Raw genomic sequence first — 12,760 nt, forward strand, 5'->3', positions numbered from 1 at the left:
AGCCATTGGTGATTGACCTACATGCTCCTCTCTTTATCTTCTCTGTGTTTCTGCAGGAGGCTCAGACTCTCAGCAGATGTGTATCCCTGGAGTTTATTTCAGACAGTTCCTGCCCGTTTCACCAAAGGTAAGATGTGCTACATAGCAGTGTGTATAAGTGCAGATAGGGATGGGGTGAGCAAGTATCAATTGGAAGATAAGAGAAGGGAGGAAGCCTGGGCCAAGGTGGGTAAAAAGAAAAAGCATGTACACCAAAGTAAGAGTGCACTTGTAGAGGAAGGAGACAATAAACATTTACTGAGGGAAGAAAGAGTGAGCAAGAGCATGTATTAAGGAAAGAACAAGCCCTAGTGTGTCCTGAAAGAAAGCAGAGATGATAGCAAGGAGTGGTAAGTGCCAGTTTATGTTCAGGGAAAGAAAGTGATGCCAGTGTGGGTAGGGGGTCTTGGCACTGGCTGGCATGGTAGGGGGAGCGATTCATGGTGCTGATTAACTTTTTTAACTAAACCTTATAGCCATTTCTTTTTTCTTAGAAAGAAAGATGCCAGTAGTCAGATGCAGGGCCATCCTTCAGGGGAGGCAAGGAGAGAGTATGCAGTGAAATCAGGGCAACCATCCAGTGCCTCACCCTCTCACCCAATGTATCCTCACTCCCTGCACCGGGCTGCAGAGTTCAGTCATGGCATGATCCTTCCAGCCTTCCTTCCTCAGACAGGAGGCATAAGAGATCAGTGCTTTTACGTGCTGCTGCCTCCTTGGCCATCACCATGACAAGAGAAAACCACTAGTGAGCCAGTTGAGGAAGGAGGTTAAGAGAGGCACCACTAAAGCTTTTCTCAGATTTAGGTTCAGGAAACTTTGTCATGACAAAATTTGAACGTGTTGCCAAAGTAATATTTTACATAAAGTGGTTAAAAGAAAAAGCATAATAGTGCCAATAACAGTAATTAGAATTACAGGATATAGAATGGCATATTATATTCCTGGAGGAATTCTGCGCAAAAAAATTAAAAATTCTACAACAAAAAATTGAAAATTCTGTGCACACATTTTCTAAATTCTGCAAAATTCTGCACATTTATTTTTCAAAGTAACACAATATTTTTTGCAAATTATTCTGCATTTCAGTGCAATGAGTGTCCCTGGCAACTTGGCTCATCTGCCAGCAGTGTCAATTGCTGCTGCTGGCCGATGAGCCAAGCTGGCAGGGACTGCTGCAGTTGTTGCTAACCTCTCCACCTGAGTATCCATGCTCACTGTCTCTTACATATCAGACATATGCTTTCTCTCACATGTTCTCTCTCCCCACATACAACTCTCTCTCCCACACACTCACTCCCAGGTAGACACCTACCCACTGGCTCATAACAAACACAAGGGCTCAAACATACACTCTCAGGGCCAAGGGCCTCTTCTTTAGCCCCTCTTTCCCCACCCCCACCCCCTTCTTTCTCTCTTCCCCCTTCTCTCTTTCTCTGTCCCCCTTCCCCTCTGTTCCCCTCCCTTCTCTCTCTCACTCTTCTCCTCCTTGCTTGCTTACCTCGAATCGCCGGTGCCATGCTGCAATGCCCCCACTCTCCGTGCGCCACCTGACTTCCTCTCCCTTCTCTCTCTCTCCCTCTTCTTTTTCCCCCTCCCCTCTGTTCCCCTCCCTTCTCTCTCACTCTCTTCTCCTCCTTGCTGCTTGTTTCTCGAGCCGCCAGTGCTGTGCTGCAATGCGATTACCCACTCTCCGTGCGCCGCCTGATGTCACTGTCCCGGATTGGCCGCTGTCTGTACGCGGCATGCTTCGGGTTTGTTTGTTTTTTTATCCTTTTCCGGAGTGGGAGGAAATCGCTAGGGCTGCAGGGTAGGCTGTGTCCTGATATAGGATACCCTTTCAGTTTTGGTCTGTCTCCATCTGCTGGACAGGAGGCTCAATCCATGGTCTGGACTGATCCGTGGTACTACAGGAACAAAAATTAGCAGGCAAGAACCAATTTTCCTATGTGTTGGGCGGAGCAGCATCTGTCTTTTATAGCAGGCTCCCACATTGTGGGGTCCAACAATGTATAGGCTGACTTTCTCAGCCGTCAGCAGTTAGATCCTGAGAATGGGAGCTATCGGAAGAAACGATGAGTCTCATTCCCTGTACGTACCAGGATCAGTCCAGACCGCTGGGTTGTGTCTCCCTTCCAGCAGGGGTAGTCAGAGAAAAAACTGAAAAGGCACCCCTCTTAACCTGGTGTGTGCCACCTGCGATCCCTCAGTATTTTCTGACTCTCAGCAGAGGGGTTGACAGAACCTGCGGTCCTGATCTTTCAATTTCTTTAAATTTAGTTACATCTTTTTTTTTACAGAGTTCTAAGGCTCTGGAAGCTTTAGTTAACGCCTTTGGCTACAGCAAGTTGTTTGTATAAAAAAAAAAGCTCAGTGCGGTTTTTATTTTCCCAGCCATTTCACTCAGCAGCGGTAGAGGTAAGGCGGGGGCTGGCAGATCTAAATGCCTTGTTCCCGGAGGCCGTCTCTCTCTGGAGGGGGATTAACCGGTGGGCCGGTCCCTCCCCGCGGCTCCCCGAGATGAGTTTTCCTCGGGTGCTGCAGCATTCCCAGAGTTCCAGAAGGCCGCGAGTCGGCAAGGTATTTTAAGACCTTTCTTTTTCTTTCCTACGGCGCTGTTTGGCCCCCCCCCCCCGGGATGCCACAAGGGCTATCGTGCTCAGCATGTGGGGAGGCGGGGTTGCGCCTCTCACGGGACAGGGTTTGCGCCCGCTGCCTACCTGGGGAGGACGGCTCGTCCTGGGGAGAATTTTGCTGCGGAACGGCGATTGTGTCCGGGTCCATCGCCGGCGTGCGCGGAAACGGCAGCCATTTTGTCGGAGCCCTACCTGCCGGCTGGGGGAGAGGATTCTCCGATTTCTCCTACCAGTCTGAGTCCCGTTCATGATCCGGGGCCCGCCCGCCCCCTGAGAGAGCTCGGTCCTCCCTCCTCCTCCTCCTCCCCTATTGGATCCCTTAAAGGGCCAGTCAGTTTTTTTTCAAAATTTATTTTACTTATGCATAGGGCTTTTTTGGAGGTGGAAGCTCATCAGCAGGATGAGGAGCTCCCTCCTGCAAAGATTGCAAGGCGGGACATGTCTCTGGATGCCCTTTCGGCCCCTGGGGGGGCGCCGGAACCTGCTCCTTTGGGATCCTTTCTGGATCCTCTCCTCCAAAATCTAGATGGGGGTGTTGATGAGTCCGCTCCAGTAGAAGGGGACGACCCCCGGGTTTCTCGATTGTTTCGCCAGGAGGAGTTGGATCCCTTGATCCCCTATGTCCTAGAGGAACTGGAAGTGGAGGCACCAGTCCCCACTTCGGAGCCAGTTAAGGGGAAACCAGTACTCTCGGGGCTGTGTGCCCTGCCCCAAACTTTTCCGTTCCACCCGATGCTTAAGCAGTTGGTCACTCGGGAATGGGAATCTCCGGACGCGACCCTGCAGATGGGACGCCCAAGGTGGATGTGTCGATTACTGCGGTCACTAAGCGGACCACCATTCCTGTTATGGGAGAGATGGCTCTTAAGGACTTACAAGACAGACGGCTAGAAGTCCTCCTCAAGCGCATCTTTGAGGTGTCAGCGCTCTGTGGTTAGGGCAGCGATCTGCAGTAGCCTCATGCAGCGAGCGACCCTCGGGTGGGTCCCAGCAAATGCTCACATCACAGGTGGTTACCGCCAGAGGAAAGCAGATCAGGCGAATAGGATGGAGTCCGCGGTGGCTTACACAGCAGATGCATTATATATCTGTTGCGGGCATCCCTTGCGCAACCATGGCCATGGCAGTTTAGGCTAGGCGGCTTCTCTGACTCCGGAACTGGTCCACGGACGTTTCTTCCAAAACTCAGTTGGGTAATCTTCCTTTTAAGGGAAAATTGTTGTTTGGGGAGGAACTTGATGCACTTAAGTCTCTTGGGGAGAATAAGGTGTATAATTGCCAGAAGACAAGCCTAAATCTTCCAGGCCCTTTGGGGCAGCACGTTACCGTTTCCGAGGACAGCGCAGATTTCAGCAGTCGCGGCCACCCGCTTTTCCCGCCCGACAACAGACTAAGAGCTCAGTCGTGGCCTACTTCCTTTCGTGGTCGGAGGCCATTTCAGGAGGGAGGCTCTCAAGGAGCCACTGGAGTTAAGCAGTCCCAATGAAGGTGTTCCGACCCTCTCCCTGGTTCCAGCGGTGGGAGGTCGTCTCTCCCTGTTTCTCGAGGAGTGGGTCAGGATCACCTCAGACCAGTGGGTCCTCAATATCATCGCATACGGTTACGAGTTGGATTTTGCCTGCCCGTTAAGGGATCTCTTTCTGATTTCTCTCGCCGGCTCTCGGGCCAAGCAAGAGGTAGTTGGGCAAACCCTGAGTCGCTTGAAATCCCTGGGGGCCATTGTTCCGGTCCCTCCAGAGGAGTGCAGGGCCGGCAGGTACTCCATCTATTTCGTAGTCCCGAAGAAGGAGGGGTCCTTCCGGTCAATATTGAATCTCAAGGCAGTCAACCGAGCACTTCGGTTTCCCCAATTTCGTATGGAGACTCTACGTTCGGTCATTGCGGCCGTCCACTCAGGAGAATATTTGACCTCTTTGGACCTGACCGAGGCATATCTTCACATCGGGATACACGAGTGCCATCAGCGGTTTCTCCGGTTCATGGTCCTGGGGGAGCATTATCAGTTCCAAGCTCTTCCGTTCGGGTTAGCAGCAGCGCCTCGGGTCTTCACCCAAGGTAATGGTAGCCCTACGGTGGGAGGGGATCTTGGTTCACCCATACCTGGACGATTGGCTCATCCGGTTGGCAAATCGGAGAGCCTCTGTCGGGTAGCAGTGAGCAAGGTTCTTACTCCAGCTCCAGTCCCTTGGTTGGGTGGTCAACTTTGCCAAGAGCCAGTTGGTACCATCTCAGGTTCTCAACTTCCTGGGAGCAAGCGTCGATACCTTGGTAGGCAAGGTCTTCCTCACTCGGGAGAGGAGGCTCAAGTTAGTGGCGCAAATCCATCGGCTCATGTCCTTACCCCTGCCCATAGTATGGGATTATTTGCAGGTACTTGGTTCCATGGTGTCTACTCTGGAAGTGGTACCCTGGGCGTGGGCGCATATGAGACCATTACCACGCGCATTGCTTTCTCGGTGGGATCCAAAATCGGATGAGTTCTGCCTGCCTTTGCCACTGATGGAACCAGCCAGGTCCAGTCTCGATTGGTGGTTGATTCCGGCCCACTTGTTACAGGGGATGGACCTGGAGGAGCCGCAGTGGGTAATAGTCACGACGGATGCCAGCCTCACTGGTTGGGGAGCAGTTTGCCAGTCACAATCCGCTCAGGGTCATTGGACAAGTTATCAGGCGACGTGGTCAATCAATCGTGTGGTGCTAGTCTTGTCAGACAACGCGACGACGGTAGCCTACATCAACCACCAGGGGGGAACCAGGAGCCGGTCGGTGGCCTGGGAAGCCGAAAGGCTCATGACGTGGGCAGAGCAACATCTGGTCCGGCTGGCAGCCTCGCACATAGCCGGGGTGGACAATGTGCAGGCAGACTTTATCAGCCGCCAGCATCTGGATCCCGGCGAGTGGGAATTGTCCGCAGCTTTCTGGCTGCTTACTCGTCATTGTAGGGTCCCACACCTTGACCTGATGGCAACTCGGACACATGCAAAGGCGCCCCAATTTTTCAGACGTTGGAGAGACACGGGTCAGAAGAGTGGATGCTCTCGTTCTTCCATGGCCTCGCGGCATACTGCTGTATGTGTTTCCGCCTTGGCCACTAGTGGGCAAGATTGTGCGTCAGATAGAGAACCACGTGGGGTCTGTCATTCTTGTAGCCCCAGAGTGGCCCCACAAGGTCCAGTATTTTCGATTGAGTGGATTGCTTTTGTCTAGCGGCCTGGCTTATGAGAGGAGGCAATTGAGGAAGAGGGGATATTCGGATTCAGTTATTTCTACCCTCTTGCAAGCACGGAAATCATCCACGTTGTTGGCCTATATTCATGTTTGGAGAGTTTTCGACTCTTGGTGCCAAGGATTGAACGTCCCCCCGCGTCTGGCTTCGGTAGCACACATCCTATCCTTCCTGCAGGGAGGGACTGAGCAAGGGGCTAGCTTGCAGTTCTCTCCGGGTGCAAGTCGCGGCACTGGGTTGCCTGCGGGGCAGGATTGATGGGTTTCACTGGCAGCTCATCCAGATGTGTCCCGTTTTTTAAGGGGGCCAAGCATTTGTGCCCGCCGGTACGACAAATTTGTCCTGCCTGGAGCTTGAATTTAGTTCTCAAGGGCTTATGTGGTTGTCCTTTTGAGCCCCTCCGGCGGGCTATGTTGGAAGGATTTAACACTCAAGACTCTTTTTGGTAGCCATTACCTCCGCACGGCGAATTTCAGAGCTTCCAGCTTTGTCGTGTTGGGATCCGTATCTTCATATTTCGGATTCCGGAGTTTCGCTGCAGACCGTTCCCTCCGCTTGCCCAAGGTGGTATCGACTTTTCATGTCAATCAGACAGTAGAGTTACCGGCCTTCCCGAATTTGGATCAGACTTCTGCGACGGATAAGGATCTGCATAAGTTGCATGTGCGCCGGGTTCTCCTTCGCTATCTAGAGGTGACCAATGCTTTTCGATTATCGGATCATTTGTTTGTCTTATTGAGTGTTCCTAGACGGGGACACAAGGCATCCAAAGCTACGGTTGCTAGGTGGTTGAAGGAGGCCATTTCCTCCACTTATCTTTGCGCTGGGCATGCCATACCAGAAGGCTTGAAAGCGCACTCTACCAGATCTCAAGCGGCCTCTTGGGCGGAGAGCCAGTCTGTCTCGCCACTGGAGATTTGTAGAGCAGCCACTTAGAAATCATTGCATACTTTTGCGAAACCTTTATCGTGTGGATGTCCGGGGTCGACTGTTTTGGCAGCAGTGTTCTTCGTGCAGGACTCTCCAGATCCTACCCCAATTAGGGCAGCTCTGGTACATCCCAGTGGTCTGGACTGATCCTGGTACGTACAGGGAAAGGAAAATTGGTTCTTACCTGCTAATTTTCGTTCCTGTAGTACCAAGGATCAGTCCAGACCCCTGCCCTTGCATTTTTTGAAGAGTCTGTTTTTCTGTATGTTTTCTTCCTTCTTACCTGGACAGAGTTCTTTACAGACATAGATAGGAATCTTCTTGATAAGTTATGCGGCGTTACAGTTTGTTTATTTTACCGCGCGTATTGTTGTAGCCACTGGTTGTTATGTTTGGGGATTTGTTCTCCTTTATTGGTTATTCTGCTTTGATATCGTATATACTGAGGGATCGCAGGTGGCACACCAGGTTAAGAGGGGTGCCTTTTCATTTTTTTCTCTGACTCCCCCTGCTGGAAGGGAGACACAACCCAGCGGTCTGGGCTGATCCTTGGTACTACAGGAATGAAAATTAGTAGGTAAGAACCAATTTTCCTTTATCTACAGATGGAGTGATCCTCATATGGATCCAATGGCAACTCAGAGGAATACCAAAGCTCCTCGAGTCTTCAGTTACAGGAGAGCGAGGAGCGGAAGGGGTCAATGCCCTGGTTCTTCCTTGACCAAGCGATGTTCTGATATACGTGTTTCCACCATGGCCTCTGGTGGGCAAGATAGTGAGGAGAATAGAAGTCCATCCAGGAAGAGTAATTCTGGTGGCTCCAGAGTGGCTTTGAAGACCTTGGTTTGCGGATCTGGTCAATCTAACGGTGGATGGCCCACTGAGGCTGGGACGTCTTCCAAACCTGCTACGCCAGAGACCCAAATTTTTAGGTCAGGCGGATCACTTTTGTCTAGCAGCTTGGCTTTTGAGAGGCAGCGTTTAAGGAAGAAGGGATATCCTGAGGATGTTATTACTACTTTGTTGCAAGCTCAAAAGACTTCCCCCTCTTTGGCATATGCTAGGGTGTGGAGGGTTTTTGAGCCTTGGTGCGCTGATCAAGGGATTGACTCTCAGCAAGTCTCAATGTCACAGACTCTGGCCTTTTTGCAGAAAGGACTGGCTGAAGGTTTGTCATTCAACTCCTTGAGAGTACAGGTCTCGCCCCTGGGCTGATTTTGAGCCTTAGTTTATGGGAATCCTCTGGCGGCACATCCAGATGTGATGCAGTTTCTCAGAAGAGCGAAGCATTTAAACCCTCCTACTCGTTCTGTTTGTCCATCTTGGAGCCTTAATTTGATCTTCAAGGGCTTGTGTGTGGCACCGTTTGAGCCTCTTAGAAGGGCTACCATAAAGATTTCACTTTGAAGGTGGTATTCTTGGTAGCTATTTGGTCGACTAGAAGGGTCTCTGAGATTCAAACCTTGTCATGCAGGGAGCTTTTTTTGCGGATCTCTGATTCGGGGGGTCTCATTGAGGATGGTCCCGTCTTTTCTGCCAAAGGTGGTTTCGGTGTTCCACTTGAGTCAATTGGTGGATCTTCCAACTTTTCAAAATCTGGAGTTTGGTATGCCTCATGCGAAAGATTTAAGGCATTTGGATGTCCAGAGTGCTTTGTTGCAGTACCTGGAGGTGACCAATAGTTAGGGTCTGCTCACTTTTTTGTAGTGTGGAGTGGTGCAAAAAAGGGTCGGGCTTTGAAAGCCACAATTGCCCATTGGTTGAAAGAGGCCATTGGTTCTGCTTACATTTGCAGTCGTCCTGTCTCAAAGGGTTTAAAGGCTTATTCAACTCGTTCCCAGGCAGCCTTCTGGCAGAGTGTCAGCTAGTATCCCCACAGGAGATTTGCCGACCAGGAACTTGGAAGTCTTTACATACCTTTGCCGGACACTATAGATTGAATGCCCATGCTCTTGAAGTTATTGGTTTCGGAGAGAGCATCCTTTGATGCTCTAGCATGCTTTAGTCCCACCCAGGTTAGGGAAGCTTTGGTACATTCCAGGAGTCTGGACTAATCTGGGTGCATACAGGGAAAGGAAAATTGGTCCTTACCTGCTAATTTTCATTCCTGTAGTACCACAGATCAGTCCAGAGTCCCGCCCAAGAGGGGGTGTGTGCATTTGGAGAGTCCACTCAATCTGTCTTTTGTCTGTTGTCTTTATTATCTGAAGAATGGCCCAGGCTTTTTGTCTCTTTAAAGTTATCAATATTGTTTATAGTTGTAAGTTGTTTTTTTTTCCTCTGCTCGTTTGGTGGATATTGTTTCATAAATTGGTTGGAGGTATTGCTGTATCAGCTTGGGTACATAGTAATACTGAAGGACTGCAGGTGCTACACCAAGTTATATGCCGGTGGCTGTGAAAGTTTCTCTGTCTCCATTTGCTGGAAGGGAGGCAAAACCCAGGAGTCTGGACTGATCTGTGGCACTACAAGAATGAAAAGTAGCAGGTGAGAACCAATTTTCCTGTCCAAAGGTGCCTGTACAGAAAGTTATGCTGCCATTTTATAAACTCCACAGCACTCGTGCAAGTAACCAACCAAATTGAATTATATGGGCTGGCATTGATAGGATGAGCTCTACTGATGAACACTCAGGAGGCACTGCTCCAGGTTCCTTCTTTTAGAGTGATTCATAAAGCTCAATATAGAGAGAACTTTTTCTGTGTCTGCTTCCAGTTTATGGAATTTTCTACCAATTACAATAATTTCATGTCTGATATATTTAATAAAAAGGAGAAAACATAGTTTTCCCCAGAAGTCTTGAGAACCTGATTGTACTGGTTCTGAGTGATATGATTGGGTAGGTAAGTTCAGTTTTTATTTTTATGCTTTCTGGACAGGTTTCCCAGATGTAATTTTTTGATATTGTAAACCACTTTAACATTTTATTGATTAGCATAAGAACATAAGACTTGCTATAATGGGTCAGACCAAAGGTCGGTCCAGCCCCCTATCCTGTTTCCAACAGTGGCCAGTCCAAGTCACAAACACCTAAAGGATTCCAAAAGGTCGATAGTCCATGCTGCTTATCCCAGGGATAAGCAGTGGAGTTCCCAAAGTCCACCTTAATTGTTTATGGACTTTTCCTCCAGGAATTGTAGCTGGCTTGTTACGGCGGTTACTACCCCAAACCAAATGTGCCTGATACTTCACTTTCGATGCATATCCAGCATGGCTCTCTGATTCAACGGCAGGAGAGAAGAAAAACTGATTCTTCACGCATATCCAGCATAGCTCCCTGCTTCAACGGCAGGGGAGAAGAAAAACAACCAATAAGGGCTGTATAACATAGTCTGGGTAAAACAAGCATGGGTGTAGCTTGCTTATTGCGGTGGTTACTACCCCTAACTAATCAAGCTAGATATTTCACTTGGATGCAGCTCCATCACTGCTCTCTACGTTAATGGTGGGGGTGGAAGGGAAATAGAACCAAGAGCTAAGAGAAACAGATAAGTATGAGAGAAAAGATGTGTGAAGCTTGCTGGGCAGACTGGATGGGCCGTTTGGTCTTCTTCTGCCATCATTTCTATGTTTCTATGAATTTGACCAAACCTTTTTTTTTTAAATGCAGCTACACTAATAGCTTTCACCACATTCTCTGGAAAAGAATTCCAGGGCTTAATTATGCGTTGAGTAAAAAAATATTTTCTCTTATTAGTAACTGCATTGTGTTTCCCCTAGTCTTTGTACTCTTTGAAAGAGTAAACAACAAATTTACTTGCTCCATTCCACGCATTATTTTATAGACCTCTATCATATCTCCCCTCAGCCATCTCTTCTCCAAGCTGAAGAGTCCTAACTCATTTCCTCACAGGGGATTTGTTCCATCCCCTTTATCATTTTGGATGCCCTTCTCTGTACCTTTTCTAATTCTGCTATCATTTTTATTTATTTTTTTTTTTTTTGAGATGTGGTGACCAAAACTTTGCATAACACTCTAAGGTGCAGTGACACTATGGAGTGATACAGAGGTATTTTGATATTCTCCGGTTTTATTCTCCATTCTTTTCCTAATGATTCCTAGCATGCTATTTGCTTTCCTGGCCAACACTGCCACACACTGAGCAGAGGAATTCAACATATTATCCATGATTTCACCTAGATCCTTTTCCTGGGTGGTGACTCCCAATGTGGAACTTTGCATCGTGTAAGCTATAATTTGGGTTGCTCTTCCCTACATGCATCACTCTATACTTGTCCACATTAAATGTCATCTGCCATTTGGGTACCCAGACTTGCAAGGTCCTCTTGTGATTTAAAACTTTTAATAATTTTGCATCATCAGCAAATTTGTTGTTCCCATCTCTAGGTCGCTTATGAGTATGGTAAGAGCAGCAGTCCTAGTACAGATTCCTGTATTCCACTATTCACCTTTCTCCATTGACCCTTCAAAGGCAAACTACTTTTCCCCCAACCTGAGAGACTGGGGTTTGTGGTGACCACTGTCCAGTGGGGCACCTCCAGGGGAACTCCTCGGGTTAAATTGTCCGTCACTAACCACCAATCGAAACTAGCTTGCGCTGTCTTCGTAAGCAGAAAAGGTAGATGAAAAAGCTCGGAGACTGGGTTCCATTGGGAAAGTAATGCAGACTGTAAAGGCCTCATATGAGCAAAGGCTAGTTCTAATGTTGAAGTCATCGACCCGAGAACCTGTAAATAATCTCTGACTCTGGGTAGGTGCTTGAGCATTAAACCTCGAACTTGGACTTGCAGCTTGGAGATGCTTTCCATGGTAAGAAATCTCTGCCTTGCTGAGTGTCAAAAAAAGCACCCAAATATTCCAACTGAGTGGGCTCCAGTTGGCTCTTGGCGAGATTGACCACCCAGCCTAGGGATTGCAGTAGCTGAAGTACTTTCTGAATTGCCTCCTGGGCAAGAGCTTTTGATTTCGCATGGATAAGCCAATCATCCAAGTAAGGATGCACAGTAACTCCTCTCTGTGGAGATGGGCTGCCACCACCACCATCACCTTTGGTGAATGTCCTGGGTGCTGTAGCCAGACCGAAGGGTAGAGCCCGAAACTGAAAATGCTGATGCAGAACTGAAAACTGAAGAAACCTCTGGTGGTCTGACCGAATGCCTATGTGAAGATATGCTTCCGTGAGGTCTAAGGATGCTAGAAACTCTCCCTTGTGAACAGAGACAATGACTGACTGAAGCGTCTCCATGCGAAACCGGGGAACCTGGAGACATCTGTTTACACTCTTCAGATCCAGAATGGGCCAAAAAGATCCCTCTTTTTTTTGGCACTATGAAGTAAATGGAGTAACGGCCCTTCCTTCTTGCCTCTGGAGGCTCTGAGACGATGGCTCCTAGTTGCAGAAGTCATTGTAAAGTGTCCTGCATTGCTCCTCTTTTGGTTTCATAACTGCAGGGAGAAATTAGAAATTGGTCCCGAGGACGCCGTGCAAAATCTAAAGCGTAGCTGTCTCTTATCACAGTAAGGACCCACTGTTCCGTCGTTATTTTGGTCCATTCCTCGTATAACAGGAACAGTCTGCCCCCTATCTCCGGCACCGACGAATGGACCTGCGCCCCTTCATTGTGATGCTTTTGCACTGGAAGCAGACTGGGAGTTACCAGGTCTGCCAAATTGAAGGCCCCAAAAGGACTGGGACCAAGTCTGTTGCCTGTTAGGAGCTTGCCGAAAAGGGGCTGCAGGCGGTCTAGATGGGCGAAATCTTTGATTCCCTCTGAATCTGGCCTGAGAGGAAAAGGAACCTCGGGATTTCAGCCTATCTTCTGGTAACCGATGAATCTTATTCTCACCCAGAGTTGGATCATATCTTCTAGGTAGATCATATCTTCTAGGTAGAAGATATGATCCAACTCTGGGTGAGAATAAGATTCATCGATTACCAGAAGATAGGCTGAAATCCCGAGGTTCCTT

The 12,760-nt window shown here is 48.8% G+C and overlaps 1 protein-coding gene across 3 annotated transcripts in view; it reads left to right on the forward strand.

The window, feature by feature from the left end:
• The window catches only part of METTL17 (methyltransferase like 17), a 97,671-nt gene that overhangs the window by 44,888 nt on the left and 40,023 nt on the right, over positions 1-12,760 (forward strand). For all 3 annotated transcript variants that reach the window (XM_029614940.1, XM_029614942.1, XM_029614941.1), the window contains exon 8: positions 57-127. In XM_029614940.1, the coding sequence (XP_029470800.1) occupies positions 57-127 (71 nt within the window). The remainder of the gene's footprint in view (positions 1-56; positions 128-12,760) is intronic.

Source organism: Rhinatrema bivittatum, chromosome 8, assembly GCF_901001135.1.
Source record: "Rhinatrema bivittatum chromosome 8, aRhiBiv1.1, whole genome shotgun sequence".
NCBI lineage: Eukaryota > Metazoa > Chordata > Amphibia > Gymnophiona > Rhinatrematidae > Rhinatrema > Rhinatrema bivittatum.